The sequence below is a fragment of the Penaeus vannamei genome, chromosome 19, assembly GCF_042767895.1.
Source record: "Penaeus vannamei isolate JL-2024 chromosome 19, ASM4276789v1, whole genome shotgun sequence".
Lineage (NCBI taxonomy): Eukaryota > Metazoa > Arthropoda > Malacostraca > Decapoda > Penaeidae > Penaeus > Penaeus vannamei.
This window is the reverse complement of record NC_091567.1, coordinates 9,791,591-9,816,590: the sequence shown is the minus strand read 5'-3', so window position 1 is coordinate 9,816,590 and position 25,000 is coordinate 9,791,591. Positions and strand designations below refer to the sequence as shown.

The 25,000-nt window shown below is 42.9% G+C and overlaps 1 protein-coding gene across 2 annotated transcripts in view; it reads left to right on the top strand.

Annotated features, from left to right (window-relative positions):
• Nucleotides 1–25,000, top strand: part of LOC113808303 (pseudouridylate synthase RPUSD2) — a gene marked incomplete at its 3' end in the record, with an annotated part of 469,307 nt that overhangs the window by 431,807 nt on the left and 12,500 nt on the right. The window contains 5 exon segments of one of the 2 annotated variants that reach the window (XM_070133844.1): nucleotides 11,698–11,785; nucleotides 12,206–12,327; nucleotides 13,936–14,036; nucleotides 17,331–17,418; nucleotides 24,526–24,634. In XM_070133844.1, coding sequence (XP_069989945.1) covers nucleotides 11,698–11,785; nucleotides 12,206–12,327; nucleotides 13,936–14,036; nucleotides 17,331–17,418; nucleotides 24,526–24,634 — 508 coding nt within the window. 2 annotated transcript variants of the gene reach the window in all.

Sequence of the window (25,000 nt, the reverse complement as noted above, 5' to 3'; positions counted from 1 at the left end):
GGCCTGGCAAGTCCTGCGGGGGTCGTGGCCTGGCAAGTCCTGCGAGGGTCGTGGGCTGTCAAGTCCTGCGGGGGTCGTGGCCTGGCAAGTCCTGCGGGGGTCGTGGCCTGGCAAGTCCTGCGGGGGTCGTGGCCTGTCAAGTCCTGCGGGGGTCGTGGCCTGGCAAGTCCTAAGGGAGTCCAGCGTGGGTCCTGGCCCGTCTAGATCTGAGAGAGTCCAGCATGAGTCCTGGCCTGCCAAGTCTTGGCCGTCAAGGAACAAATGCCATATATAAGAAGAACAAAATAAAAAAGGGAAACAGAGAGTGAAGGGTTTTGTGAGAGACCAAGGTTTTTCTGTTTGTTTGTTTTTTTGTTTCTTGTTTACGAGATACTTCTTTATTTTAGCTCCTATTTATGTTTCTCATATGTTTTTTCTTTGCTGGCAGTATTCTACGAGTGTAAATTTCGTTACTATATTTTCTGTAAATCAAAAAATGTATATTCATTTTTTTTTTTTTTTTTTTTTTTTGTTATTGACCATAATTCATATTTTCAGCAAGAATTATTGAATTGCTCCAGCTTATGATTTACCCTTGTTTTTTTCTCTTCTTCTTTCTTTCTTTCTTTCTTTTACTTTTTCCGAATCTAAGAAAGGTCTAAGAAAGCAAGAAGGAAACAAGAAAGGAGGAAGGGACAAGTGAAGAAGGGGCGCGCATGGTGTATGAACCTTTGTAAGTTTCCTTGTTGGACTGACCTGGCGGGCGGGATGGGCGGTGCTGTCAGCTGATTGGGTGAGAGGCAAGGGAGTTTTCTTTCTTCTTTTTTCTTCTTCTTTTCTCTCTCTCTCTCTCACTCACTCACTCACTCACTCACTCACTCACTCACTCACTCACTCACTCACTCACTCACTCACTCACTCTCTCTCTCTCTCTCTCTCTCTCTCTCTCTCTCTCTCTCTCTCTCTCTCTTTCTCTTTCTCTTTCTCTTTCTCTCTCTCTCTCTTTCTCTCTCTCTCTCTCTCTCTCTCTCTCTCTCTCTCTCTCTCTCTCTCTCTCTCTCTCTCTCTCTTTCTCTCTCTCTCTTTCTCTTTCTCTCTCTCCAAGGATAAACATGTGACTAGACATAAAATACACTCCACCTTCTAAAAAGCAAAGTTTATAAGCAAGATAGATGGGCACTGTGCTTCAGGATGTGTGCTTGCATTCGCTCGCGTGTTCAAACTGGTTTTAGCAAGCTTGAACCAAACAAACCTTGGATCGTTATAAGTAAAAAAAGTTTTTTTTCTTCTACTTTTAGATTGGAATTCGGTCTCGTGAAGTATAACTAGAGACAGGTGTTCTCTGATAAATGATACTTCACGAAGGAGAGAGAGAGAGAGAGAGAGAGAGAGAGAGAGAGAGAGAGAGAGAGAGAGAGAGAGAGAGAGAGAGAGAGAGAGAGAGAGAGAGAGCGAGCGAGCGAGCGACCAGCGGATAGACGGACTGGGTGACAGACAGATATAGAGAGACAGAAAAGCCGGCTGAAGGAGAGAATAATGTTGATGGCAATGAAGATGAGGATGATAATGATCATGATGGAGATAATGATGTTAGTGAATAGAGAGAGAAAGAGAGGGCGTCTGCAAAAATTCCTTTGTGATCGGAGATGATAAATGATCTCGACAGAAAATGTAAATCGCCATGTTTTATTTATAGAAGGAGACAGATCACAGGCTTTTGAAAGGGTTGTTGTGACGTTGGACTGAAAAATGAACCGAGGAATTTCGATGGCCTCGGTAAACGGACGTTAGGTTAGCGGGAGACGAGCGGTTATTGCGAGCTAATGTAGATGATACTGTGTCAGGGAGCTATTTCTTATATAAAATGAAGTATAGAGAGGAAAGGAAAGCGAAAAATAAAAAGTTCTGCGAGAGTCACGTTAGTGTTACCGAAGCCATTTTCCGTGAAACCTTTTGGATGTAATTTCCTAACGGATGTTTAGGATTCGACAGATTCCTTAATATCCTATTCTAATCATTTCAAATCATCTCTTTAAAAGCGTCATCCCAACTAGTTCAAGTTATGGGAAACTTAAATTATGTGTCAGATCCTCATTAAAAGTCACCAACCTTTCCGTGTTTATCTGAAAATCTGTTTCCCATTAAGATTTTCAAGATGGCGGCCGCACCAACTTGGGCTAGGCGGGAGTCATTTGTTTTGTGACGCATATTTGCATACTTTTAGAATTGGAAATGATACAGAATTTATTCTATGTCGATGAACACTGTGTAAAGTAATCTAGAGCGTCATAATTCTTTTTTTTTCTTTTTTTTTATACTGTCTTCCCGTCCATGTTCCTTTTCTTTTGTCTTTCTCTTTCGAAATGTCTTTGCTTTGTCATTCTTCTATCGTTGTTTATTTTGGTTCTCACTTTTCTTGGTCTTGCTTATCTACAAGAGAATGCATAGCCGACGTGAACAGCGCCAGAACAGTCAAAAGTGAAAGCATATTTGTCTAACCTGTGTTTCTCCGCATTTATTTTCTTTTCGTCCTACGTCTTGTGCGGAGAGGAATGCCAGCCCAGCAGTGCCAGAACAGCGAAATGGCACCCGTTCAGGCTTTGTTTAAGAGTGAAAACCGACTTTATCTTAGGGCGGAATTTGTTTTTTTTTATGTACTTCAGAGGGTTATTTAACGGGGAAAGTTGGTTTTATTGAAGTTGGTTTCTCAAAAGAGACGTTTTATTTATTAAACGACTACTGTTTAGGAGATAAATTCATCCTAATTGTAGAGAAACTCTTCAAGAAAAGTAGTTATTTTATTAAAAGGGGGAAATTCCCTCTCATTCTAAGCTGGTCTTTAACTGTAATCAAGGGAAAAATAAAGCGAAAATTGGTGGCCGTGAGACGCATGCAAGCTGGTCAACCCTTCGGCGCCCCCACGCTCTCCGGTAATGGGCTGCCCGCTGTATGATAATGAAGAGCGAATGACGTCGTTTGTATTCACAGTCGCTGTCGATTTCAATTCCCCTTGTGGAAATTCACACCTTTCTCCCTCCCACCCCACCCCCACCCCATCCCCCGCCCCCTCTTCTCGACGACTATGCTGATTACTCTCGTTCCAGGACGACGCGATTGACAGGTCGTTAGGAAGTGGTAGTGGTCGTAGCAAGAGTCAAAGTTGGGTGCACTCCCCCCCTCCCACCCACCCCATCTCCCCTGCAGTGGGTTGTGTTGGTGGTTGTGTTGGTATCACTGTCATTACTGCCATCATTATCATTATCATCATCACCATCGTTATTATCAACGGGATTACGGTTATCTTCACTAGCATTATTATCATTATCGTATAATTTTAATCAGCATAATAAACGCTTGCTATTATCTTTACGATCGTCATATATATATCCACCGTTCACATTATTATCTTGAAATTCATAATGTCGAGCCTGAAAAACGAGTATTTATACAATCTGTTTTTAAAGCCTTAATTTAACGGCTTTTGTTTAACTTTGCTGTTTGAAGTTGGAAAGACTTTCGCAGCTGACGAGGACGACAAATCTCGTTACATGTATTTTTTAAACTTTTAAGGTATATATGAAAATTATCAATATTGAATGCATTTTTTCTGCTATCATTATCACATCTTTCAGATATTTAGAACAGATGAATATATGAATAAATGATGAATTCAATTTAAGAAGAAAATTACCCAAAAACTAAAAGCTTAAAACAAAGATATTTATCTATCTATTTATCTATTTATAGAAACGATTTATTTGTTTATATTTAACAGCAGAGAAACAGAACCAATTTTCCCGCGCAAAGTAGCTGGCATCCGGGTCTTTTTCTGACGCGCGGGATGGTTCATTTAAGACGCTTTTGAGGGCGCGTTTTGTGTTTGTTAATGAACGCGGCCTTTTAGCACTAATGGAGAGCAGATTCTTGGTTTAACAAGTTTATTATGATTTGGCTTATTGATGTTGTCCATGATGTTCGTGCTGGTATCATAATCATTATTATTGTTTATTGTATTCAATATTGTTATTTTATTGTTATTGTTATTTTTTATTATTGTTAATTTTATTGTCGTTATTATTTTTTTGTATGTTTTACGTTATTATTATTGTTATTATTATTATTATTATTATTATTGTTGTTGTTGTTGTTGTTGTAATTGAAGTTTATGTTATTGTTATTTTATTTTTTTCTATATCACCAATATTCTACTTGTTATTTTTCGTATCATTCCCGTTTTTTCTGTTATTCTTCGTACTTGTTATATATTGATTTATTCACTTGTTTATCTATTCATTCTTTTTTTTGCATCACCACTATTCGGTATGTAATCTCCATCCCGCCATGATCATCATCATTATCATCACATTTATCTTTTCCTGATATTTATCAAGCTTCAGACATCAAAGAGTTTTTGTCTTTTTTTAGTAAATAGTCTTCATGTGTTCTGATTTGCATATTTTTCTTTTGGATAATTAGCAAGCTTCATAGAATTTTAGAACTCTTTTAGAGTGTTTTTCTTTAATGATGCATTCTGGAAAGTGTTAATTATTAAGTTTTATAAATGTCGGACATTTTGCTTTTACAAAATACTCTCTTTGATGAGAAGGTGCAGTTTGAAAAAGAAAAACATGCATAAACACTGAAATCGATAAATGCATCGATGCGTAGATAGATGCACACATGAATAAAGGAATGGATAGATAGACACAGATAGATAGGTAGGTAGATATATACATACGTACATATATACAAGCATACATACATATATGCATACATACATACATATATGCGTACATACATACATATATGCGTACATACATACATATATGCGTACATACATACATATATGCGTACATACATACATATATGCGTACATACATACATACGTACATACATAAATACATACATACATACGTACATACATACATACATACATACATACATACATACATACATACATACATACACACACACATACATCCATACATACATACATCCACACACACACACACACACACACACACACACACACACACACACACACACACACACACACACACACACACACACACACACACACACACACACACACACACACACACACACACACAGACGAATTCACCGCACGCAGGACTGTAACAATAGAAATTCAATAAGGAAAATAAATATCTCGTTGATACAATAAAGTAGAAAAAAAAGATTTATTAAAGTCAGATGTATTAGGATGAGCAAGGAAAAAATATTCAAGAAGAAAATATTAATTTCATCCCTCCCGACTTTAATTAAGATAAATATCACATTTTGATATGAACGAGTATTTCGAATTCGAACGTTCATTTGATCTGAATATTATGATTGGCTCACGTTGCATGGGCGTAATGTAGAAAAATTAATTAATCTTAATTAAGGGATACTGTATAATGCTCTTGAGGATTCCAGCCTTTGTTGGTATTAAGTTAATGAGCAGTTTGTCGAGTCGATTGCATATAAGGAAGCCTGTGTTTAGCTCTGTGTACCTGAAGAGGAATTATATGTGTCCGAAACGTGTTTGATTGAATTTACCATCACTTTTTTTGTGATGTTTGGTCTGTGACTCAATGATTTCGGAGGATACTCTCAGGTGGAAGGCTTGTGCTTTCATTGGTTATGAAGGAAATGTTTATCTGTTGTTGTTTGTGATTTGTGCTGTTTGACTTACATCACTACCGTTTTTCAGTCATTTGTATTACTGCCATCAGTATTAGTCACCAGTCACTGTCTTTATCAGTCACCAATAAAATCATCACTACAAATCAGCCGTCATTAATCACCACCGTTAATTATCATCATTAATTACCAGTCACCATCACCACTTCTAGTCACCAATCATAATCACCTTTATTAATGAACAGTCATTATCACCACTTAATTAGCTGACACCATCACCACAACCCCCATCACCACTTTTAAGTATGAAACGCCACCGCCGTTCACCGTACCCCACGGGCAGCGCGAGGCCTCACCGCCCTGGCCCCGAACCCCGCGTCATCACCCTTTCCGAGGCAACACTGCGAGGGTAATTTCCTTGCCTTTCTTACCATTCTTGTGACTTGTATCTTTAATTATCTCCGCTTTTGTGACCTCCGAAGTGTGTGTTGTTTTTTTCTCTTTCTTTCTCTGGTTGTTGTTGGTGTTGTTGTTGCCGGGTCGTCGGGTGATAGTCTTTTTTTTCTGAAGTTGGTTTTTGTATTTATCTGGACTTGGGGAAGTGTCTGTAAGTTCTGCAGGCGCCGATTTTTGTCTCTCTCTTTTTTCTTTTCTTTTTTTTATTTCCCCTTTCCTGGAAACAGTTACCGCGGACTTTGCCGAGTTTCGAGTTTGCGGAATGATAGGTATTTTTGCGCCACTCTTCCCTTCCACCCCCGTGCCCCTCACCCCCCCCCCCCTTCCTGAAATTGAATGTAATTGGCTGTTTAGGCGGAGGTAACTTAGCAACTTGTATCTTGTTGGCCGTGGAAAATATCCAATTAGAATTAATGGGGCTGACAGTGCCACGAGCGAACTTCAATTAGGGATGAGGAGACACCACATTGCACTGGCATACCGCTCTCCGTGCCCGTCGCGCGCGCGCGTGTTTACGCATCAGTGTCTATTATGTGTTTTTTTCGGTATATGTACACCTGCAGTCGTTGTATTTGTGTGTGTACACGCATGTTTGTATAAGAAACAATTTTAAACCTTCATTCAGATAAATCGCGACAGGCGTTGACTCAGCCCGGGGAAATGTGTCCCCAGCGAGGCCGTAGTCGCTCGCAATGTAACCGCAGGAAGGCGCGCGCGGAAAGGCCTGTTTGTGGTCGTCGTTTGGGGCCGCCGGGGACAGGGCGCCCTGTTGCCTGGCTGGCCAAGGGGCGAGGGCGAAGGCGGGAAGGGAGAGGCGACGACCTCGCCCCGCGGCGCTCTCTGGTCGTTGCTCGTGGTGTCTTTGATTTATTGTTGTTGCTGGTATGGTTGTGGTTGCTGTTGTTATTATTGATTTGTGTGTGTGTGTATGTGTATTTAAATATATATATATATATATATATATATATATATATATATATATATATATATTACATAATATATCTATCTATCTATCTATCTATCTATCTATATATACATGTGTGTGTGTGTGTGTGTGTGTTGGTGTGTGTGTGTGTGTGTGTGTGTGTGTGTGTGTGTGTGTGTGTGTGTGTGTGTGTGTGTGTGTGTGTCGCGCCAATGCAGTGACATATGGGCAGCGCATTTAGATGTAAGTCTCCTTGAGTGAGACGCATTTGTGTCTCTGAGAATGACGTAGAGAATCAGCAGTTGCGAGACGTTGGTTGTGAGCTCCTGAGCGCGGGCTCTTTGAAGGGAACATCTATGGAAATGCTCTGAAAAGGTACATCTGACTCCCCATACATCTCCTTTCTCTTTCTGTCTATTTTGTGATTTATTGACCTTTGGTTTGTTTGGCTTTTTTTTCTTTTCTCTCTGTTCTCGTATGCGTCTTAAGCCTTCTGTAAATCAGCTTCTTTCCCACCATTTCCTCTCTCATTCTCCTGCCCAAAGATCTATAAATAAATGAACCCAGTTACTCAAAAAAAGTTATATAAATTCAGGTAATGTCTACCTGGTGCGCCTCCACTCTTTCTTCCTCTCTCCTCTGCGTCCTCATCCCCGCACCCCTCCTCCTCCCGCACTTCCCTTCTTCTTCTTCTGCCTTTCCTCCCTCCCTCCCTCCCCCCCCTTCCCTCCGTCTTCCCTCCCCCTCCCCTTCCCCTCCTTCCCCCCCCTCCTCCTCCCGCACTTCCCTTCCTCTTCTTCCCTCCCTCCCCCCCTTCCCTCCGTCTTCCCTCCCCCTTCCCTTCCCCTCCCTGCCTCCCTCCCCCTTCCCTCCCCCTTCCCTTCCCCTCCCTCCCCCTCCCTCCAAAGAATAGAAATGAGCCCAGACCTTCTAGCTGTGTACGGGAGGAAAGCCTCTCCGGTGACAGCTCTCGGTTGCCAAGTTCGAAATCGGGTTAACCACAGTCATGCTCTACAGCCGGAAGCTGCCAGCATACCACTTGGCAGGGCCTCGGGGATTCCCCCCTCCCCCACCCTCCCTCCCTTTCTCCCTTCCTCAGTCCCTCCCTCCTTCTCTCCCTTTCTCAATCCCTCCTACCCTTCCTTCTCTCAGTCCTTCCCCCCCTCCCTCCCTCTCTCCCTTTCTCCCTTCCTCAGTCCTCCCTCCCCCTTCCCCAATCCCTCCCTCCTTCCCTTCCTTAATTCCCCCCTCTCCCTCCCTCCTCCCACCCTCCCTTCCTCAGTCCTTCCCCCCGTCCCTCCCTCCCTCTCTCTCCTTTTCTCAGTTCTCCCTTCCTCCCACCCTCCCCCCTACACTCTCTCCCTTCCTCCGTTCCTCCCACCCTCCCTCCCTCCCTCCCTCCCTCCCTTTCTCCCTTCCTCCCTCCCTCTCTCTCTCCCTCCCTCTCTCACTTCCCCTCTCTCTCTCTCTCTCTCTCTCTCACTTCCTCTCCAGCTAACTTAGTAATCAATGGGAAAGAGATTTGCAGCGACGCCGATACGTCTCTGATCGGACTTGCTCTGTGACGCGAAACGTTATCAGATCCAAACTCACGAGTGTGGCGTGACGTCGACGGGTACGGAGGGAGGGAGGGAGGGAGGGAGGGAGGGAGGGAGGGAGGGAGGGAAGGAAGGAAGGAAGGAGGGAGGGAGGGGGACGGGGAAGAAAGAAAAGGGATTGAGGGAAGATTGGAAGAAGGGGAGAGAGAGAGAGAGAGATAAAAACAGAGAGGGAGAGAGAGAGAGAGGGAGAGGGAGAGAAAGAGAGAGAGAGAGAGAAAACAGAGAGAGAGAGAAAAAGCAGAGGAGAGAGAGGAGAGAGAGAGAGAGAGAGAGAGAGAGAGAGAGAGAGAGAGAGAGAGAGAGAGAGAGAGAGAGAGAGAGAGAGAGAGAATACAACCATCATCCCAACACAGAAAAGACTCGAATGCAGCGCCCTATCGAAATGTTGCTACGTACGTCGATTAACAGGTACCGGGACAGGTCGCCAACGAAGGACGGGCTGAAAAGGAGTTTAAGAGGAAGAGGAGGACGGGAATGAGGGTTACAAGTTAAATGGACTGAGGAACCATTATCTCCCCCATCACCCTCCTTTACCCTCTTTATTTTCTTTCTCCTCCTCCTCCCCATTCTCTTCCCTTTCCACCTGCGAACGTCACTTGTTTACCGTTCATCATCCGTTCTCTGAAAGCGCTTGCTAGGTTGTAGCGGTTCTCTCCTCCCTCCGCTAGAAGTTAGCGGTTTGTGGCGATTGTTTTATGCATCATGATGAGGGTCCTGATAGTGTTTGTGAAAGAGGAGGAAGGCAAAAAAAGAGACAATTCAGATGGAAATAGAATGAGGTGCGTTTGATAAAAAGGCGACTGATTTGCTGCCCTTGCTGACGTCACCGACCCTGTTTACACTTTACGGCAGAATTTGTAATTAAGAGGAAAGTGCCGGGAAACAGTATCTGGTTTCCTCTCTCTCTCTCTCTCTCTCTCTCTCTCTCTCTCTCTCTCTCTCTCTCTCTCTCTCTCTATCTCTCTATCTATCTATCTCTCTTTCTCTCTCTCTCTCTCTTTCTCTATCTTTCTCTCTCTCTCTCTTTCTCTACTCTTCCTTTCCCTTCTCTTCTCTTCTCTTCTCTCTCTCTCTCTCTCTCTCTCTCTCTCTCTCTCTCTCTCTCTCTCTCTCTCTCTCTCTCTCTTCTCTCTTCTCTCTTCTCTCTTTTCTCTCTTCTCTCTTTTCTCTCTTCTCTTCTCTTCTCTTCTCTTCTCTCTCTCTCCCCCCTTGCATCTTTATCTCCGAACTTCATTGATTTCTTGCACTATCCTTCTTATCTCATTTCTTTGATCTGTTCTGTCGCCTTGGGATGTCGGAGTTTGCCTTCGCCCGGTGCATAATGAGGTGTGCCTGATACCCCGTGCCTGATGATGCCTGGCGAACCCGGTCTCTGTGCATTCGCAAAGAGAGGGACGGGGAGGGACGGGGAGGAGGGAGGGAGGGAGTGAAAGGAGAGGAGGGACGGGACGGGAAGGAAGGAGAGGGGGGAGGGAGGGGAGGGAAGGAGGGAGGAAGGAGGGAAGGAAAGAAAGATAAAAGGGAGGAATATAAGAAATGGATGAAGGCAGCGAGGGAGGGGAGATGGAAGGCGGGAAAGAAGGAAGAATGGAGAAAGGGAGAGAGGAAATATCATAAGAAAAGAGAAGAAAATGAGATTACGCCGATAAACCAAGAATTCAAGGGCCAAGCACATGACAGAACCGAACCGCAAAAGAGGCGAAGGAGAGGAGGCGAGAGAAACCAGAGAAACGGAGGCTCCACCACGCCTCCCTCCCTCGCCCTTCCCGAAACCAGGCCGTATATAGTCCCGAATTCCCCTCATTCTTCCCCTCATAAACATCTTGAGCGGATTATATTTATATAAAAAGGTCTTCCTTGCACTTGCCTGTAAACAAGCCGCCGCGAACATTATTACGAAGGGTTGACGCACCTGTGACGTCATCTTCCGGGCGCAGGTATCACCAAATCAGAGGGAAAAAGGGGCAGGTATTCGCATTTCTAAATTGGTAAACAAATGATGCTCTTGGAGACGCACCTCCCGGGGGGTGTTTCGATGCCAAGGTGCCAGGCTGGTGTGGCACTTTGGTAGCCCCGCCAGCAGGCACCTCACCCCGCTGCATATTTACGATCTTGTTAGCATTGTTGGGCGGTAATGAGGCTGGGGGCTGGAGGGGGACGCGAGGGCGAGGGCGTGGTGGGAGTGACCAGCGTACGCATTTCGATTTTCTTTCGATTTATTTTTGTTCGGTCTCCATTCAGGGAACGAGTCACGTGTAAGGTCGTGACCTTGTGCAGTTATTTCTGTGCCCCGATCATTAGGCGAGACGAGAATGGGTTCCATACACTGGTGTGGGGCATCATGGGTAAACATCCTGTCGGGCTCGAGAAAGGTTTCCTAACATATGTTGTCGCGGAGCTTGGGTGGCGACGCTCTTCACTCAGCGGAGAATATCAGCTCTCGCTCTTAATAAACTGTTTTTCTTGAATTAATGGCCAGAGGAATAACTGCAGACTCCGTGATTACGTCCTGATAGGCGGTAGTTCTTCAGAAACAGATTAGTATTTCGCCCATCCCTCCTCGCCGGTGGTGGCGTTCGATCCCCTATCCCTGGCTTCGTCGCGTTCTCCTCTGCACTCATGACCCACCTCGGGTCTAGGAGCCAGAAAATAATACGGAAGTTTAAATGGTTCTCTAATGATTATTCGAGGTAAATGAGAATATTGACCAGAAAGCTCAACGGCAAGTGGGTATTGTAGCGCAGGCCAGAAACCCAGTAAGATTAATATTTACCTGGCGCGCCACGTGGGGCGGCGAGGCAGGTGGTATGACGACCTAATTTTGTCCATGACTGTTGTCAACACGACCGCCACTTGCAAGCGATGGGTCGTGCGAGGGAGTTGAAGTATTATATGAGCATAATCAATTATTTTCATGATCTAGAAAGTCTCTCAAGGTTTAGTTGTGGTTTTTACCTTCTGGAGGTTGAGATCATTATTTTAGAAGTGCGTGTCCCACGTTGCTTTAACTCAGGTACCATTAGGCATATAGTGTCTGTGCTGACGTCACACAAAGGGTAGTTTAATTAAATATAATTCTCTTCCTTTCAGGCCAAACTTGAGACGAAGGCTCTGAAGGCAAAACGGCCTGGGTTTTCCGAGGAGCGTTACAACGAAACTTCATACTACATAGAAAATGGTGAGTTTACCGTCGTAGAAAATGGAGATCGAAGACGGGGAGACTATTATTCAGCGTTGCACGCAGCTATAAAGTGCATGCACAGTTATACGCAGTCACACTTCAAGCACACATGCTTATTCCTATGCATATATATATATATATATATATATATATATATATATATATATATATATGTATATATATATATATATATATATACATGTATATATATGTATGTATATGTATATATGTATGTATATGTATAAAAGTATATGTATATATATATATATATATATATATATATATATATACACACACACACATATACATATACATATACATACATATATATACGTAGACACACATCCATACTAAGAAAATTGGAAAAAGAGCAGTCTGCCCTTCCCACAACTAGTAACCGTGTCCCCACCCTAACAGGTCTGCGGAAAGTCTATCCCTATTACTTCACGTTCACCACCTTCACCAAAGGACGCTGGGTGGGAGAAAAGATCCTTGACGTGTTCGCCAAAGAGTTCCGAGCACATCCTGCCGAGGAGTATGTAAGTAGGACTTGCGCTTCTGTGTATGATATCCCGTTGGCTTTGCAGGTTACAGTTTATCAGTGTAATTACTGTTAAAGGGAAATGAGATTCGCAATATATGAATAGGTATGTATGTATATATACATACATACATACATATATATATATATATATATATATATATACATATATATACATACATATATATATATATATATATATATATATATATATATATTGATAGAGAAAAGGTTAAACGTTTCTAAGAATGAAATGCAAATATAATGATAGCATTTCTATATAAGCAATCGTAAGTCACGATCTATACTCTGTTGCCTAAATATTTAGGATGAATTTGAACTGCCACCTGCCGCGTGGCTTAGAAGCGACAGGGTGTTATTGGAACTCAAGTGTAAATAAAGTTAATTCACAGTATCTTTGTAAAGAGCTATATTATTGATTCATTGATATATATATTATACGTTTTTTTTTACACTAATCCACGGTAAATTTTTGTGTTTTGGATAAAGACTTGAATTGCTTTGGGGGGAAAAAATATATAAAAGTATGAAACGTCATTTATTTCATTGTTTTCTCTCCCCTCTTATCCTCCTCCTCTTTCTTTCCTTTTTTTCTTCTACTCTGACATCGAATTCCTTTCCCACTGACGTCCCCTCTCTCCCTTTTTCTCCTCTTCTATGCCTTCCCCCGCTTTCGCTTTTGGCACTATCCCCTCTTGTTTTTCCCCTTTTTCGTACCCTGCTTTTAACACTTCTTCGGCCTTGTGTATTTCGCTTTATCTCTCTTCTTGTTCCGTTTCCTTCCTTCCATTTGGTACATTTTCCTTGCTTCCTTTTCGTTGTCTTGCGTTATGTATCCTTTCTCCCTTTCTTCCGCTTTTCTTATCTTGTTTTATATCTGCATCCCTTTCTCTATTGTTGTTTCTCGGTTTTCTTCTTTTTGCGTCTTATTTCTTTCTTCTCTCCGATCTTGCTTCTTTTATACATCTGTCTGTCTGTCTCTCTCTCTCTCTCTCTCTCTCTCTCTCTCTCTCTCTCTCTCTCTCTCTCTCTCTCTCTCTCTCTCTCTCTCTCTCTCTCCTTCTTGCCCATCTTCCTTCTCTCTCCTTTATGCCCGTCCTTCTTCTTGCTCCTTCCCGCTTCTCCATTTTCCCTCTCCATCATCTCTCTTGCTCCCCGACAGCCTTTCATTCCCTTTCCCTCTTCCTCTTTAATTTTCCTTCTCTGCCTTCCTCTTTTCCCTTTGTTCCCCCTTTCCATCTCGTTCTCCCCCCTTCGCTCTTCTTGTTTCCTATCTCCCCTCTTTCTCCTTCACTTTCCTCCATCTTCCCTCCCCTAATCCCCCATCTCCAACCCCTTTTCTCATTTCCTTTTCCTCTCCCCCCATTCCCATCTCCCCTCCTCCATCTCCTCTCCTTCTCCCACCCTCCTCCATCTCCTCTCCTTCACCCACCCTCCTCCATCTCCTCTCCTTCCACCCTCCTCCATCTCCTCTCCTTCCACCCTCCTCCATCTCCTCTCCTTCTCCAACCCTCCTCCATCTCCTCTCCTTCACACACCGTCCTCCATCTCCCCTCCTCCACCTCCCTTCCTTCACCCTCCTCAGGAGCGATGCATTAAGAGTGGCACCCTGACGGTCAACTACGAGAAAGTCGACGTGGATTATCGACTCAAACACAATGACTTACTTGCAAACATCGTGCACAGGTATGTAAATGAGTTCCTTTTGAAAGATTAGAAAAAAAGAGAGAGAAAAGGGGTGAGTTCATTTTTATAATAGTTGAAGGATTGTGATTATTTTTCTTAAAAGTAAATGTTGAAAATGACAAGGAATAGATAGATGTAAAATGATTGAGGGATTGATAGATATTTTGGAATTACTATGCTAAGATGTATAGAGAAATGTAAAGAAAAAAAAAGAAAAAAATACCACTACGTTAGGGATGACTTCATATTAAAAAAAAAGAGATTGTGAGAAATTTATATAAAATAGATTAATTGTGAGTTGGTAAACAAATTAGAAGTTAGATTATTTTGAAGATATGAAAACAATTGATTAAATAGTTTGGGTTTTATCTAGTTTAAAAAGCATAATGTAGAATTTTAAGTCATAATTTCTCTTACTTTTATGAAGAAAAAAAACTTTTTATATCACTTGCATGCTAGTTATTTATAGAACTTAGATTTTTATAACTTTAAGAATAATTTATTGAATCTACATTCTAATGCTGAAGTTTAAGAATATATTCAATTCAAACATATCAAATCACTTTTGATTTCACATTGTAGATTGTTAGATATTTATTATTATGTAACTGTTGAAATGTTTCACAAATATTATTTTCTGCCTATTCAAGTATTGTAGATTTGTTCATTATTTTTCCCTAATGCCTTAATTATTATTAAGAAGTGAGCAAGAGAGGGAGAGAAAGAACTGAGAGAGAGAGAGAATGAAAGAGAAGAGAGACAGAGAGAGAAGTAGAGGGGAGGACGGATTGAAAGGAAAGTAAGGAGAGAAGGAGGTAGGAAGGTAGGGTGGAAGAGAAGGGGGTGGGAGAATGAAGAGGAAGAGGGAAAGGGACATGAAGGAAGGAGAGATGGAAAGAGGAGCGAAAGAAGGAGGGAGGAGAAGAAAGAGGAAATAGAATTTGGGGAAAGAAGGAAGGATAGGAAAGGTGGATGAGGGAAGAGAGAGAGGATGGAAGCGGAGAGAGGAGAAATCAAGAGTATGATTAGAAAGAAAGGATGAAAAGATGGGAGCATGAGAGAACGAAGAATGGGGAGTAAAAGGCCGAGAAGAAAGGGAGGGAAAGAATGGAAAGGCAAGTTAGAAGGGCGGGAAGTAGGGGGAAGGAGAAGAGACAGGGGTTAAGAGGAAGGAGGGTATAGGGATAGGAAAGAAGGACATAAAGGAAAGGAAGAGGTGAGAAGGAGAAGGAGGTGAAGACGAAGGGGGGAAAGTGAAAGAAGAGAAAGAGGTCACCAGGAGGGAGGGAAGGAGAGGGGATGGCAGGAGGGCAAAGGATTAATGAATGAGAGAAATATAAGAGAGCAAGAGTGAGAGGAGAGAGAAAGAAAGGAAAGGTTAAAGGAGGCTAGAGGGAGGAAAGGAGGGGAGGTAAGAGAAGGAAAGTAGGAAGGGAAGGGAGGGAGAGAGAGGGAGAGAGAGAGAGAGAGAGAGAGAGAGAGAGAGAGAGAGAGAGAGAGAGAAAATCCAGCGTGGAATAACACATACACAAGGTATAAACCCATCCTCACATCGCTCAATAAAAGAGCGAGGTGCAACACACACCTACACATGATACACACACGCACATCACCGCCCCCCGCCCACCCCAAGCCACGTGGGCGTGTGTGGGCGTGCTGTAGGTGTGAGCGTCGTTGGTTTCAGGCACGAGGTTCCGGTGACGAGCGAGCAGATCCCCATCGTACATGTGGACGAGGATCTTGTGGTTGTGGACAAGCCAGCTTCCATCCCTGTAAGTGGCGCCCGAAGGAAAAACGCCTCCTCCCCCAAAAACATAAGAATAAAAGACCATCACAATATTAGATGTAGTTCTCATTCACGCCCGCAACTCACCTCACAGACCTCCTCCCCCTTCCCGCCCACCACCGACACTTCTCACTTGATGTTTTATGTTTTTTTGTCATTATTTTGGTTATTTTTGTTCAGTGTTTTTTTACGCCACATATTTCGGAGAGTGAGAGATATTTGATTTTTTTTTCATTCATGATGTACACCATACAAAATTTGGTTCGTTTTTGGCCTATTCTCCTTTTTTCATTTCTTTTTTCCCTCTCACTGCTCTCCCGCGTTCGCCCAAGGATACGCAATGGTATCGAATCCGCATCAGAAGTGTTCGGATCGGGACAGTCCCTCCATAAAGGAATAAAGAAATAAATAAATACCAGCAGAGGTCGGGTATTTATTTATTCCTTTATCTTTATCGGAGGGATTTCCAAAGTGAGATGAGATGCGGGCGAGTGTGGATGGGAGCCCCAGCATCGCTCGTTCTGTACCCGGAAAACCCAAGTGCTGTTCCTGACTTCAATGTCAAAAAATAAAAAAAATCTCACTTCGTTGTAGTCACTGTCAAACCCCGCAGAGTCTCTGGTTGAGCTCCTCCCCCCCCCAACTCCCTATCTGCTCTGTCGGCCTATCCCCCCCCCCCCCACTATCACCAGCCCGATATCTTCACCCCCTGCACTCGAGTTGTTGTTTCGATTTTTCTTTTTTTTTAAGATTCCCCACTTTTCACACCCTCCCCCCACTTAGTTTTTTCTCTAATTTAGTTGAGAGGAAAAGGTCAATGCATGACCCCTCCCCCTCCCTATCCATCCCCCCCATAGAGGCAATATGGCTTGACCCCTGAATGATCATTTGCTGTCTTTTATGATATACAAACATATCAGGTGTATGTATTCCAGGGGATCACACATCAAGCTCTTAGAAATAGAAATGGAAATGCGCTTAAAAATGTTGAATCAAATAATTTGAAGTGTTGAGTACTCTCACGTTTTACTTTTAGCTGAGTCATCATGAGTCTGCATTTTTGTTACTGAAGGTCGTTTTCACTCGAGATCCAATGTAGAGGGTGAAGTTCTTTTTTGTTGTGTATGAGACATAAACACAAGCTGTTCATTGATTTTTCCTCTTTCAAAAATAAAAACAAGATCTGGTAATAAAAAAGAGAGAAGGAATTATGCAAGAGAGGACACAGAGACTTGGGGCTTCCGAAAGTGAACCAGAGTAGACACGCAAATGAAAAGAACCGAGGCGATGGTGGGCCTGGTCATCCCTGTGTCGCTAATCTTGCTGTTTTCAGAGTGTTGGTGCCTCCCGCCGCAGCTTTTCCTGGATATGTTTAGCAGAAACCTCCAGCATTTTCCATTAGAACGCGTTTTGCATTGTCTAATAATAGATCAGTGCCTTTTATTTTCCCTCTAATCTTTGGTTAATATAGATGCTAAACGCAGTTCGTGTTATGGTTGCCATTGCAGACATGAGACGCCGGTGTTAGCGCGAAACATTGAGATATTACATTTAGATGAGGATTTGGTCGTTCTCGACAAGCCATGTTCCTTGCCGGTGAGTAATAGCGGCGAGCTTTAACCCGGCTAGCTAGCTGCCTGCCTAGTGTAGGAGGGGTGGGGCAGCAGGACCCCCGCCCCGTCCCCCCTGGCATGGTGTGGTCAGCACTTCCCTAGGCCACGGGGTAACCAGGCACTCGCGCGCGTGCCAAGTGCGTTTCGTCCGAGTACGGTGTCACGGTCGAGCTCTCATCCCCAGTTGCTCTCAGCGGCTCTTTGTTTTCCTCCTTGTCATCCCATGAAGCTCACTCGCTCTCTGCGGCCAACTCAACAGCAACGTCCTACAGAGCACAGACGTCCTCCTCCCAGCGAGTCGATGTCCTTCAGGCGTCCTCCCAACCAAAGAGTCCCTCAGCATCCCGTGTCTAAAAGGCTCAATCCAACGTTTTCATCTGATCTCCACTGATCTTTGACAAGTCACCGCATCCGTTTCCACTAAAAAATTAATATTATTAATAAAACTGATAGTAGCATTTTACCATGTACAGTGTATACCTTTTGATTATCAGCATATCAGCGTGGCAAAGGCTCTCCACTATTGATCCCTGCCCCCCCCCTTCCCCATAACATGAAAAACAGGTAAAAATGTCTCCTCTCCCTTTCCCTCCCCACTCCCCTATTCCTCTCCCAGCCAGTAGCCACGGACATCACCTCCCATTCCCCATTCCACCCCCAAATGCTACATAGAACGAAATACTTTTGCTTTCGTTATTTTTATTATCTCCCAGTTGCGCTTCAGCTTTGCGTGGCGATGCCCCCTCTTCCCCATTTTTTTAAACCCATTTATACGAATGATCCCCCTTTTTTACCCTCAGATCCCCCCTATGAACCCCCCCGCACCCTTATCCCCCCATGCGCAGTGTACATGCTACAACATTTATGCCTATCATGGAGCTATATTGAGCCTGGTCACAATTATTAATTTATGGATTTTTATTTGCGTTTACCCCCTTGGATGTATTCTTGTTGCCATTATTCTTAGTCAGTTATCATTGTACATTTCTAGCAGCCGCTCGAACCCGCCCCAACCCTTCGCCCTCGACCCCCTCATTCAAACCTTCTGTGTCCTTCAAATTGGAATCCAATCCTTTGCACCAAGTCCCGTGAATCCGTCCTGATCCCTGGCACACATGCGATTGACTGCCCGACCCCCAATTTTGGCCCTTTTTTTAATTTTGATTTTCGTATCCACCTCACGGCTATGGCATGTTACGTAGCCGAATATATTCTTAGGTATACCATTTGAATACCAACGTAATATGTATTTTTAATTGCACCCTTTGATTTTTTTTCTTCTCTCTCCTTTTTTTATTATTATTGTTTCCCTTCTGGTGTTTACGTTTCAGGTTTGGTTGATTTCCCCGAGTGGACGTGGCACTACATAGCTAGCCATGGACGAGTGACTTTGCTCTTCACCTATTTATGATTTGTTTTTTTGTGATGCCAAGACCTCATTTTTTGTGTCTTATTCTTATCGTCTTTCTTTTCTTTTCCCTTTTTTGTCTTTTTTCTGTTGTTTCCACGATGATGGTTCCTTGCATTTTTTATTTCCCCTGGCATGTATTATTCTTGATAGTTTACTTGTTACCTCTTGCACCCGTATATGAAGAAGCTCCTTGTGTAATAATTACTATGATTTGACCGTAGTTTGCACACACGCAACTGTTTGTTTGAGTGATTTTGCAAGGTTTTGTAGATTTGGCCCATTCTTCCCCTTATAAAGGAAACTCTGCAAAAATTCAGCACATTGCAAAGTGGTCACTATTTAGGTAGTTAGATCCTCTTCCTTTCTCTTGACCACTGATTTTTCTACACATTTGTTGCCACAGATCAACATGTTATCGAGTGAGAGATGCTATTAAAGAGAATCAGATCTCACAACAGCTATGTTTCATTTATGTCTCACTTAGTCCATGACCTTATATGGAATAGGTATTTGAAATAATACTTTTTTTTCTTCTTCTGAACATTGCCATCTTCTAACTCTTCTCCTCGCCATTGTCACAAACAAAGTCTTACCTGTTACTCACTTCTGTAAAACCGAAAGTCTGTCTGAGCAACCAGGCGTAGGTCGGCTATGGTGAGGGACGGTGAAACTGCTCCCTCTCCTCACCATCATCACCATCTTCATCTGCTGACATACACACGCTGTCATGAGTTTCCACGCCGTCCATATGTCAATCATTCCCCATCCCACATGTCCCACACAGCCGCTCATCTCGCGCCCATTCCTCTACTCTGAATCCTCTCCTTCCTGTACCACGCCATTACCTCAAACTTCTCTTCTATTTTGTTCTGTAATTGGTTTAGTGTCATCTAATTTAACTATCAGCTGTGAAGATCATCGTTGTTCTGAGAGAAGGGTAATCACAAAGTCTGTACTTATTTAGTCATTCATTTATTTATGCAACATGTCCGCGTTGCATCTTCATTTGATATACCCATACCAATACCTAATCCGGCACCTTGCCATTCATTGGTCTTTGCTGTTCCTTCCCTTTCCTGACTGTTCCATCCTTCCTCTCTATTCCTTCCACTTCACCTTCCGTTCACCAGAAAACCTCCATCCTCGCCATGAGGAGAACCACCACTCTACCCTCGAACTCTTTCACCAGCTCACCGAATTCATCCATAATTAAAAGTGACCTCAGCTGGTCGAGGCTGACACGAGTTTTGACCCCCACAGGGCTGATGGGCTACATGACCTCTAAGACACAAGCGTAAGTAGGGTTGGGTCTTTCTTTTCCTGGCCTACTAATCACGATAATGAGAGGAGAGCTTCATTCTCCGCATAGTTTTCTGGTACACCTTCCACAGAGGGTAGATTCCACCTCGAGACTGCCATTGATGATGAAAATTAACTTTTTTTTTTACTCTCTAAATCCTCACCAAAAGATTTTTGAAATCGGAGGAGCCCTTTCATTTGCTTTTGTGTCACTGTCCTGGTAACTGCCGGACAAATAGGACCTAAGTGCCCACAGACCTTTATGTGACCTGACCTCACCTGACCTACCCTTCTTGGTGTCGCATGGGTATAAAACAAAACAAAACTATAGGGTTTTTACTTTCTTAGAGTGTTTATCAATGTAATGCTGGCATACGCAACATCATAATAAAATATCTTAAAAACAAACCATGTCTGCAATTGCATCTGCGGACAAGAGCGATCCATTCTAGAATCCCAGATACATTAGCTCACCAGCCAGTCAAGGGTCATCAGCATACACAGTGCTTGAGTACTCATTCATCAGTCACAAGATACACACACACACACACAAGGAAATACGGGAAGCAATACGCACTCGCTCATTCACTTTGATCACTCACCCAATTACTTATTCACTCACTCACTCACTCATTCACTCACTCAATTACTCACACATACAATCATTTTCTTATAATCACCCACACAGGCATACACTTATTCAGTCAATCACTCACCTCAAACTTAATAATTCACCGACTTATAAATCACCATCTCACTCATTCACATACTCAAAAATTCACCATCCCACACCAATGCATTCACTCATTTCTTCACTCTCACAAACATATACAAACCCACTTAATTATTTACATACTTAATTATTCACTCACTCAATTAATCACTCACTCATTCACTCACTTATTCACTCACTTACTCATTCACTCACTTACTCATTCACTCACTTATTCACTCATTCACCCACCCACCCACCCACCCACCCACTCACTCACTCACTCACTCACTCACTCACTCACTCACTCACTCACTCACTCACTCACTCACTCACTCACTCACTCATTCATACATACACAGTCACCTTCACTTTCACTCACCCACTCTCTCACACAAAAATACGCTCATTCATTCATTCACTGACATGCATATATACATCAGTTCATCCATTCACTTCCTCAGACATTCATCACCACACAAATGCATTCACTCATTTACTCACACACTCTTGTTCGTTCATTCACTGGCTCTCACTCACTTCACACATACACCAATACACACTCATTCTCTCTCTCTCTCACACACACACACACACACACACACACACACACACACACACACACACACACACACACACACACACACACACACACACACACACACACACACACACACACACACACACACACACACACACACACACACACACACACACACACACACACACACTTATTTCCACATTCCAAAATAGGGAAAAAATAAAAATAATAAGATAAAAAGCAGGAAAAAGATACCAAATCCAATCAGAATATTCAGTTTCCAGTTAGCCCATGACAACCACTCTTTAAAAAGGAACTCACAAAGGGCACAAGAGAACACTTGGTGAACAGTCAGAGGCATATTGCGGTGAGGGCTTACAACGGCATGGGAATGAGTGTGTATGTCTTATGTGGTAGTGTTTAGATTAGCTGTTCTTAACATGTTTGCAGGAGTCACATAGCCCATGTGATTTTGTAAGTCAGCCAATGTGGTTAGGAGCTTCATAGAGAAGGGGCAGACTAAGTGTTCACTTCACAGTAGCTTAGAAGCCATTCTGCCGAGTATGTTTTAGCCCAGCAGGTCTGACAATCTTGGACGCTATATCAAGAACAAAGACAGTAGTCTATCATTTAGACATATCCTCATCCACATTCGTGCTAAAATTTACACGTCTCTATCTCTCTTTCTCACACACACACACACACACACACACACACACACACACACACACACACACACACACACACACACACACACACACACACACACACACACACACACACACACACACACACACACACACACACACACACACACACACACACACACACACACACACACATACACACACACACACACACACACACACACACAAAACACTCATAAAGATATATACACCAAGGAATTATATTAGAGCCTTTATAAACAATGTTAAATTATACTGTTTAACCTGTATGATACCTCTAAACATTATTCATGGCAAGTCCATGTTTAATCACTTACTCTCATTGCCACGGCGCCTGGTTTGCACAGACTGGCACTCGTGGCCTCTCAGACGTCATGTTTGATCCTGACTTACATCAAAACCCCCCTTCCCCCCCTCCCCTTTTCCCATTTGATGTCATGGTTGTTTTGTCACCTATGACCCTCCTCTATTTTAGCACCATTTTCTTTTCTTCAAAGTCCTATGCAATCATCAGCATATTGAAGAGATGAGTGTCTTCTCTCCTGCACATTTGTCTGCTGTGTTCCCTGCCCCAAAACTGCAGAATCCTTCAGTCTCATCATCTTCCAAAGAACTCATGTCTTAATATTTATTAAACTTTTGCCTTTGTGAATGTCAAAAAAGGTGATGGTGAAACATTTTCTCTCATCGTGATGTTTCTCTTTCCCACTTTTTTTGTTTGTTTGTTTTCCTCCCTACTCAAGAGTATTGTGTCTTTTCTTCTGTGTTGATATTTCTATGATTATTTATGATGTATATTTCAACCTGCTATTACCATATTTCATGTAATTTTCTCCTTCTCTTATTTTACTATTATTATTATTGTTGTTGTTTCTCCTCTCTTTAATCCACACATCTTTCATTCATTGAAATTCTTCGACTCAGATATCCATTCCCCCAAGGTTCCCCATCTGTCTTTTCCTCTAGCTCTAAGGTTTTCTGCGACCTCACCACAATTCTGGCCCACGAAGAATCTCTTCTAGAAATCCCCTTCCCAAGAATACTACCCCCTCAACCCTTCCAAAAATATGTAACCTGTATTTCACCAAATTTTGTATCTGTAACCCATAATCATCAACGTATAATGACACATTTAAAAAAAAAAAGAAAAAATATATAGATATATTTCTATCACTGCTACGGAGTATGTGGAACCCACACATCATGAAGTATAGCTCTCCATTCTTAAGTAACGCAAGAAATCTTCAGTTGTGAAAATTTAAAGTGATTATGCGAAAATACATTTGCATTTCATTTAATACACCTTAAAAGAGTTACACAACATTCTCTTCCCTTAATACTTTGAAGTTTCCTTTTATTGTCTTCTTTTTTAAAGGAATCCAACTATATCAAAGAAATTTAAACTTTAATTTCTCTTTTTTTATTTCTGAATATTACTTTATTCTTTCCTTATAGAAGAGTAGCAAGTATATCACACCAAGTTTTTTTTTACTAGAAAGTGCACAGTACTATACAACTGAATGAAGAAAGTCCTAGCGATGTTAGTTACTCAAGAGTGGAGCTTGTGTTTGTATTGGCCATGAGTGTTTTAGCACCACTTTTAACTCTCAGCCACCGGTGCCCAGCCACTATGCATCACAGGCCAAGCACCAGTGGAATGGTCTAAACAGAGGTCACTGTAGCTGCCTTTTCATGGAGAAATAAGCACCTTATATCTATTTATATTTATTTCTCTGATGCTTTTGTCCTGTGTAATTGATAATTAAGCCTTTTACTCTTATCATCTCTCCATGGAAATGCAGCTACATTATGTTAACCAAGCTTATCTACTAAAGGTTTCTCACCTGCCAGTATTTTGGTTGTGACACTGCCGCCTCCCCGTAAGTAACGCTGGTGTGAGAGCTGGTCTCCTCCATACCACAGTGCGGCAGTCCAAGGTTATTACCATCTTCTGCATTGGCCTTGAGGGGGGAAGAACCTCTTGAGCCTGCCAAGGATCAGTGGGTTTTCCTTCTGTGTTCTGGCAAGGGCCTTGCCCTCTCCCCCTCCCCCTCTTGGCATATGCTGCATCATGGACTTCAAAAGAAAGATAACTTTGTTTATCTTTCATGAAGACCATGAGAAGGGATGATAATAACTATACAGATGCATTTGATTACTGGGTCCCAATTCATTCTGGATATTTTCCTCTTTGCCATCACGTCAAGACACACTCTTGTAAGGGCTTTCAGTTCCAAAATCAGTTTTAGGTCTTGACTTGCTGGTGAAGGTGGAAGTATTCTCTCACAATGGGTGCTTCAGTATCCAAACTGCCAAAAAAATGTTCCCTGGGGCTGGTGTTGACGTGCCTGTGGGAGCTGCTGCCTGATGCTGTGGCCCAGCCTCCCCCTTCACTGCCACCTTACACTCTGGTGACTGTTGTTGTCCCCCCCTGCGTCCAGGTACACCCGTGCGGCCGCTACCGACACAACACTGTCGTCTTCATCCTGGCTAAGGAGTACAATCTCAAGAACCTCAGAACCATCCACCGCCTCGATAGACTCACGAGCGGTAAGTTGGCATTCCCCCACACCCGACACTCTCCTTACCAACCCCTAGCCCTTCCCCATTCCTTCCTGCACTGTTGTCATGCCGTTTTGTGCCCTGTTCAACCTTGCCCAACCCTTTTCCCAACACCTGGTTTCCATGTGCCCAGACCTCACTGTTTGTAGAGTAGATGTTTCAAGACGTCGAGCATTGATTCCTGCTGCAGTGCCACCAGCACCGACACCAGTATGCTTGTTGACTGTCCTTTTTTTTTTCTTAATACCTTACAGGGTTTTGGTACTCCCCTGTCTATGGCCTCCCTCCCCCTCCCCCACTCATGAAAGTATACCTATTAAAGGTAAATGAACCCAGATATATCTGTGTTTGATT